The 8,429-nt window shown below is 37.2% G+C and overlaps 1 protein-coding gene across 1 annotated transcript in view; it reads left to right on the top strand.

The window, feature by feature from the left end:
- The window catches only part of NEBL (nebulette), a 91,632-nt gene extending 83,826 nt beyond the window's left edge, over positions 1-7,806 (top strand). The window contains exons 26-27 of the mRNA XM_009870844.1: positions 2,091-2,206; positions 7,630-7,806. Coding sequence (XP_009869146.1) covers positions 2,091-2,206; positions 7,630-7,806 — 293 coding nt within the window. The remainder of the gene's footprint in view (positions 1-2,090; positions 2,207-7,629) is intronic.
- The last annotated feature ends 623 nt before the right edge of the window (positions 7,807-8,429 follow it).

Genomic DNA, 8,429 nt, shown 5'->3' with positions numbered 1-8,429 from the left:
TGTAGGAATAGCTTGTAACAACGTTGAAACATAAATTATTTGATGAACTACTTAGGACTATTCACTTAATGCATGATAATCCTGTGAACATGTTAACGAGCAGCAATTCTCTGATGATTAAACTGCTTTAAAACGTCTTTGTACTCACATGTCATTAGGATGAACTTGGCACTTCTAAAACATCCATTATTCATCATGTTTCAGCTGACTGTGTATCGCTTTAATTTCACTCACTTAACAAAGCAATGTATTCCTTACAATAGTTTGAAACGTTTTCTAAATCAGAAAAACCCTAGTTAAATATACAACATTATTTATCTTTACAAGTATAGTAGAGCAAAAAATAACATCTGAAATTGTAGTTGCATACTTAGTGCATTTCAATATGCTAACTAAAACTAAATGGATATTTTAAGAAAAAACTTTGTTGAAATCAATGATACTCTTATTTGGGGAAGCAGGATGGGTAAAACACCTTGCTGAAAGCACCACTGTGACCTTCCTTTCTGAAATAGTTCAGCAAATATATTCTTAGCAATCCTTTTTCACACACACTTGTTTTCCTGATCACTCAAGAAGCAGAGAAGGGAAGAATGTTATTAATGCAAAGATGAATGCTGCTTATATAATATGTTTGTTTCCTGCTTCTCCTTTTCATTTTACAAATCCTGAGTCCTTCCATACATTGTGAGCCCCGTTAAATTCTACATTACCTGTGCTCCTTTTTGAATCTTTGTGTGATGGCTGGTCCAGAAGTAGTTCTTCACTTTCTAGCAAGCACATGAGATGTATGTCAGAAAGTACTGGACTGCTGATTGACTCCATGTTTGAAGAGTTTTGGCTCATGGGCTCCAAAGGCTGCATCTTCTGTAAGCAAAAGATGGTTTTTGTCAAAGGAGTTAGACAATACTGTCTAAATATACTACCCAAAGAAGTATCAAGAGAAATGCATTTTCATTTTTGTACAACTGAATTTCCAGTTGAACCACTAAAATTCTGGTAAATAACAATGGGAGATGGCTAATATCTCCATACAAGCCAGAAATCTTTGTTGTCAGAGTGCATAAGTGTCTTGCAAAACTTGCACAGGTATGCACTGACTGAACTTTTAATCATTAGATTTTGAAAAGCACTTCAGTCTCTTAATTCTGCTTTAACAGTGCTTCTTGGGCTTAATGGGTAAGTAGAGGATAGTCATCTATACTGTATGTATTTCTCAGGGATTTTTGATCAGACATTTTTAACGCATTTTGACTTGGTCTTTTGCCAAAGTAGGATGTTTGAACAGCTATTCACGGTTTGCAGTTGCCTTCCTAGTAGGCAGTCGAGGTAGGGAGTCCTTGTTGATTGTACAAACTCTTTCAAGAGCTCTTGGTACAATAAAAGTCAACATATTAATGATTAGCCTATAGAATTGTTAAAATAATGTTATTGTGTGAAAGAGATGGGATGATTGTGCAGTAAGTGGAAGATACGGAAAGAGGTGGACTTCGACTTTCAGTAACGATGGATCTCTCTGTGTTTGGCTAAGAATGTTGATGGAATCAGTATAAACTAGGAAACCCAACCATGGGCTTACTTTTTAATATTTCTGGGTGAGTTACAGTCATTCCTTGTTCATACCCAAATAAACAAGAGTTAATTTGAAATAATTAGGTATTAGTTGTGGAGAATTTCTACTGAAACATTTCAAAACTATGTTAGTGTATAGCTTTTTACATCAATCTTTCCTGATAAAAGGTGAGTTTACGGACCATGCTATTTAGTTTGTCATCTATGGCAGTGTTAAAATTGAGTTAGTTGTGTATCAAGCTTTTGTATGTCATTTTATGGTCAGCTTTCTATGCTAAGCTTTTCCTTCCAACTAACCTTGATAGTATTTTGTGGATATATTGCTATAGCTTTGGCTACATTTACGTGTGATGCAAGCTATGGAAGGCCTTACATTGTATATGGAAATCATTCTGAACTGTTTCATAATGAGGAATTGTTATCTATAATGCAAATAATCTACAGTTTCAACAAAGTGCTAGACAAGGACTGTTTTTTGAAACTTACATTAATATGTCTTGATTTCTTTTAACACACAGCCCCTGTTCTCCCTGGGGCATATCAGCAAAGCCAGTCCCAAGGATATGGATACATGCATCAGACCAGTATGTCATCCATGAGGTCCATGCATTCACAGCCTCATTCAGCAAGTCTGGTGAGTATTGAATTAAAAGAACAATTTTATTTGGTAAGCAACATAACCAGCTGTTGTGAAATCTCTTTAATATGAGTGAATTGGTCCCCTTGAATTGTGCAGTTGAACTATTTGACTGTCCTAGTTCTAAATATAAGTAAAAGTCCTCATGTATAAAAAAGATTAAGTGACTGAGAGCAGTGGCAAGGACTTCTGTGTCAGAATGTAGTAAAAAAAAATCAGCTGTGATCTCCAGAAGGCAGAGAAATAACTGAATCGTCTGCCTGCAAAAAAAATAGTAAATGCTTGGACAGTATTTCACAGGCTGAGCTTTGATGTTACGCTCTGTGAAGAATTCAGGCTCCTCAAGCAGGATGAAAACCACTAATCTATTGAGACCACTCTGTTGGTTTAAATTTGTTGAAAGTTTTTTGACTTGCTGATTTTGTACTAGCAGGCTTTGTGCCTGTCCACGTTACCAATCTCTGCTTGTATAAAGCTCCATGTTGGCGTGCCCTTTCTAATTCAATGGAACAGTCATGCACCTACTCATGCCTGATCCAAATCAAGTTATACTGCTGGGCAACTAAGAAGAAGCTTTATCACAAAACCATGGCCACAGACATGAAGTTCTTAAATTTTAGTGGATGGGAATGGAAAGCTGGAGTGAATATTTCATTTTAAAAGTAACTGGTCATATGAGGATTGCTGAATGGATATTCAGCTGGGGGTTTTAGGAAATTGAGCTTCTGGTTTTTTTCTTTTTGAACTCTTTATATATAAAGTTCAGTTTTAGTTTTATAGTATTTTTATCATATTGCTGACTAGAGATTCATAGTTCAGATCTAGTCACCTTTTACCTTTGAAAATACTGACCTGTAATTTTGAATTCTGAACTATTTTGGATGGATGGATGGATGGATGGATGGATGGCTGTTTACTACCTCTGGTCACCATTTTAGAGATGAAGTATTTAATTATGAACCAAGCAGAGCTAAAAAAAAGCGTTTTCAAGATTAGCTGAAACTCATATTTTTCTTTAAAACTGAAACTGCATGGTGTTTTGTATTGTAAAGATCACGGTGTTCTGGGAGGTTTGGGTGCTTTCAGGCTTGCCAGTTTCTCAGCTGCTTGGGGGCTGATGGGGCTAACCTGCTGGGGAGTCTTGGATCCAGATGCTTGCATCTTTGTGTGAGCCAATAACCTGGGAAACGCTTTGGACACCTGCGTGATGCTACTGGTACTGGAATCAACCATTAATTTTCAAGAATATCACGGTGCGTTTTGGAAGCTTGCTGCTTTCCAAAAGGGCTAGAGTCCAAAAAGTGGAAGCCTGGGCTTTGCCAGCTGATTTGCTAGTCAGTGGGGAGCAAAGCAGGCTTCAAATCCAGCAGACAGAAGAGAGATGGAAAATCTCAAACGTGCTTAGTAGCCTGTGCATCTATCTGGGCCGGTAGATGGCTGCTATTTCCTTGATATCTCTATCTCCCACTGGCTTACCTGGTGGGCTACCTATTGAAATCATATCATTTCAGTCATCTTGAGGATTGTCGTTTGCCTCTTCCTCCAGAATTGGGAATGCAAAGGTAATAGAAAAAGGAGGAGAGTGAAGTTAAAGCATTTAATAAGCAAAGGATTGACTGAGTGTCTCCTTTCAACAGGAGTTCTTGTCCCTTTTGTGAAACTTGTCATTTGACATTCTTTTAAGTGATAATAGCTGTTTATCATGGGCAAAAAAAGAAACAGCAAATGTCATAGTTTTAACAAGTGTTGTTGCTGTTAAAATTTGAGTGTGTTTCCTTGAAGAAAATAAATGCCAAACATTTCCAGAGGGAGAAAATCAAGGACTGCTGGCCTGCTGCTGACTTGCCAGTCTGGTGAGGAAGACACAAGAGGTGTCTCAGGTGCAGTTAGAAACCTGGCATGCTCCCTTGTCTTTCTTTAGCTTGTGCAGCTGATCCAGGTGTGCTGTCCATCAACTACTGGGAGGGCACAAGGGGTTCCCAGTGGGTGCTTGGGGAAACCTCTTGGGGGTGTGCTAAAATGTAGCAATTTGCACAGACTGAAGATGGAAGGCAGCCTTGGAGTGCCTTTCAAATGCAGTGGGACATGCCCTAGGAGATGCGACAAGCTTACACGATGTTAGGTTCATTGTTTCCAGCTGCCTGTTCAGTTCTGGGCTTGGAGTGGTACTGCCAGAGATGCAGCCTTGTCTGGCTAAAACAGGCAGAGGGAAGAAAGAAGTAAGAGAAGAAAGTAAGATTGGAGGAAAAAAATCTCACCCTGAGTACTGATCTCAAAGCACAAGCAGTTTTTGAGACTTAACTAAAAGCAATGAAGGTGACAAAGTGCCTGTGTTTCCACAGGACATCTGTAGGGTGAGAGTGATTAAGATCCCCTGGGTTATAACAAGGTGGGCATGATCGATGAGTAAGCTGCTGTTCTAAAACCTACTCCTTTCAGCCGGTCTGTTGCACTATTGTCAAATGCCCAAAAGACACACACCCACCAGTTTCCCATCTGAGAAACAGAAATTTTCTGATTTCTATTTTTTTCAATTTCTGGTTTATTTAATTTTGAGCATGGTACTAGCCTGGTCTCTGGTTAGATTTTTTTTTTTCCTGGATAAATTTTGTCTTTTTCTGATTCTTAACTTTTCCTCACTTTCTGTGAGAAGTTCTACATTATGGGCTGAATTAAATGGTTGCTCAGAGTACAGAATGTTTTATAATACACCTCTGATGGCTGTCTGCCTCTTTGAAAGATAAGGGGGTGTTCTCACATCTTTGGATAATAAAAGCGCAGCCTAGGTTGCAAACTGGCTTTCCTTGGTAGCTGTTCTATGTGAAGGATGCTGCAACAGGTACTTTTTGTTGCAAGGAGCAATCCACAGAATAAGCATCTACTGGTGGATGAAGTGGAAATATGCATCTGTCAGCTCACATCTGGTTGGGGAGCTGGGAGTATGAGAGCTGGGCATAAAACTTACTGTTCTGTCTAAGCAGTAGTTGCAAGTTAGACCTTTGAGAAGGTGGGAGATAGGTGAATATTTGACTGCTATACAAAACCCCTAACCTTTTCTTATACCCTCTTGTGCTCTCAGTACTTGGCTAAACTCACTACTGACAGAGGAATAATTCACTAAAATGCATTTTAAAAATCCCTGCTTTGAGTCCTTTAAGCATTGTAATTCTCAATTATATAGCACAGACTACACTCTGAAGTGATAATTAGGCATTAAATACTAACAGGATTATTATGGAGATTTCTCCTGACAGCCATTTAGCACCTAATTAGGTGTTAAGGCCATAAATTTAGGATTCCTAGAAGCATTTAGGGCCCTAGTAAATTTTTTAAAGTTTGAAATTACCAGCTTGTCTTCACAACTGTGCGACTACACTGATGTAGTCACGCCTTCTTAAAGGAGACAGCAGTAGCACATCCTATACTATGACATTCTAAGGATGAGTGAGCATCCTTCTGGGTGAGCAAAGACTTCTTTGTTTTTTCCAATTATATGCTAGTTCAATAAAACATTTAATATTTTCCTCTAGTTGTTACCCATTTAAGGGAGACATATAAGCATGGTTCAGAGGAAAATCTATTCTCTGCCTTTAGACAGATACGGTGTTACTATCATTTTTCTTAAATAGAAGTTTTTTGGAAAAAAATTGTTTATAAAGGATTAACTGCTGCTGATTTTTTTTTTTAGTTACTTTCAAGGCTCAATGGAGAGATCAGCTGAAATAGTTGGAAAAAGTAAGATTCTCAGAGGAGCTTCTGACCACTAGTTTTCGTGTTTGTACATCTTTAAGGATTTTTTTTTCTTTTGATAGAACACTCCCAAGTAGTTGCTTCGATACAGTGCATAAATAATGATGCTTTTTTTCATCCCGTTCCATTAATACTTTCAACATGCTAAGGAACCATCAAGAAACCACATACATCTAGTTGAAAATTGCTCTTGGTCACAGCCTGTAGGGCAACAACATTACAACAGAGGGCAGAGGACAATTATGCAGAACAAGGCTCAAATACAGTTTGGAGTAGGATTGTTGGGAAAGACAGTGGTCTCCAATGTTTAACCTGGAGTTGATTTCTCTGTAGCATTTAATCTGCGCTAGGAATGATAAAGGCAGAAAGAGTAATTCAAGCATGGGAATAGTAAAATTGAGTTGCCCTATAGTGTTTGGATTAGATGATCCCACATTTCCAACATGTGACAAATGGGCTACTCACTGTCTGTGGATGAATGATCATCTTTCCTGAAAATAATTTCATTAAAACCCTCAAAAAAACTTACACATGAGATAGACTAAAAGTAATTCAGAGTTGTTTTTCTCAGCTGGAAAGCAGAACAATATTTGCTATCTCTTAAAAGGTTCAGACAATAGTACTAGGCATTAACTCAAACATTAACTGTTTTTAACTTTCTTCTCTTTAAATGGTGTTACCAGAAAAATTAAGCTAGATCTGGTGACATATCAAAAATTGCTGGTAGGGTAATTGAATATTATCAGTTTTGCTTGAATTGCTCTTGACTTCTTTTGAGAAACAGGTTAAGGGAAAAGAAAGTATTCTGGGAATTTTAAAATGGACTGCTTTTGTTCTGCTGTTAAGGGACGTGGAGAGACTGTTCTCTCTGAGTTTGAGAATTCACTTTGAATTTCAGTAAATGATAGCATTTTATTGGCTATGAGTGGAAATAAATACTGTGTTTAGAAAGAAAATGGAAATCGGCCTATGGCAGAGAGAGGTGTAGAAAAGTTTGGCATAGCTAATAATAAGATTCTGTGTTCTGTTTAGATCAATCTTTTATCGGAATATACAAAAAATTAGTATTCATAAAAATATTTTTGCTGACTTTTTGAAATCATATTTGTCTTTTTTCATTAGATTATTATTAATTTTTAATTTGGGCTAAAATCTTAATGAAATCAAGAACATTCAGTGAGATGGCAAAGTTAATGACCTAGATGAAGGCTTTTATTCTTTTCTGTAGTGAAGACACAGGGAGAAGCTATTTGGGAATCATACAAATAGGGAGCAGAAGTGCAGCTGGGCATGGCTGGATGTAGTGAACTGTTAGTAGTGAATACAGGAAACGAGTTGGAATATTTCAAGAGGCAGTGAATGGCTTGAAATCTGTTTATATGAGGACTTGGTACAATGTAGGCTCACGAAAATAATGATTTTGGTACTCAGAAAAAGGCTGTGTTCACTGTGTATTTGACAGAGTGAAAGGTGTAGTGTTTGTTTTCAAAAGGTAATTTGTTGTTTCTCTCTCTGCCTTTCTCCCAATGTCTTTTCCTGCTCTTTTCATTTTTTTTCCTGCTCTTATAATTTTTTTTCCTGCTCTTTTCATTTTCTTGTTCAAGGAAGAGAAGGAATCTATCTCTGTTTAGGCTTGAGTTTTTACAGCCTTTTTTTCTTTCCTTCAACAGAGAACATACAGAGCTATGTATGACTACAGTGCTCAAGATGAAGATGAAGTTTCCTTCAGGGATGGTGATTATATCATCAATGTGCAACCGATTGATGATGGCTGGATGTATGGTACTGTTCAGAGAACTGGGAAAACAGGAATGCTTCCAGCAAATTATATTGAGTTTGTTAACTAATTTTTGTCTCTAGTCCTTTGAGCTTTATTATGATTTACTCAGAATCTAACCTTTTAGAAAAAGTTAGAAAATTCTTTTAAGAGTACATGTTCATTACTTTATCATTGCTATAACAGTCTGCATTCTCACTCAGAATTCAGTTTAGAGTCCTTTAAAGAAAAGTAATCAACAAGAAGCTCAGAGCTTTGAAAACAGCATTGCTTGTAATAGTGCTCCCTCAAAATGAAAAACATATGGAAGCCTGGTGCTGCCAGTCCTATAAAGATTTCAGTCAATTAGCTGTAAAGGGGAAATACCTTTTTCTTACACCTCAAAGACATTTTTTCTCTTTATAATAACAACCATAAAATCTATTCACTTCTGGCACTCTGAAATCACAGGAAGTGAACACGTTGAGTTTGAAAACATCTTCAAATTATTAGGGAGGTGTTTTATGTTTGATCAGTTAGCATCCTAATAAAATAAAACTTCCGAGTAGGTAATCCAATCATTTGAAATAGTGGCAAGTAATATGCTAGTAAACAAATAAGAACCCTTACTGCCCAACAGCCTTACAGTAAACAGGTCAATTTTGACAGCAAAAATTTCCTGACTCTTGTATACCCACATTTATTCCTGGATTA

Source organism: Apaloderma vittatum, unplaced genomic scaffold (assembly GCF_000703405.1).
Source record: "Apaloderma vittatum isolate BGI_N311 unplaced genomic scaffold, ASM70340v1 scaffold7296, whole genome shotgun sequence".
NCBI classification, from domain to species: Eukaryota; Metazoa; Chordata; class Aves; order Trogoniformes; family Trogonidae; genus Apaloderma; species Apaloderma vittatum.
The sequence above is the reverse complement of the archived record's forward strand: the minus strand, read 5'-3'. Positions and strand labels throughout refer to the sequence as shown.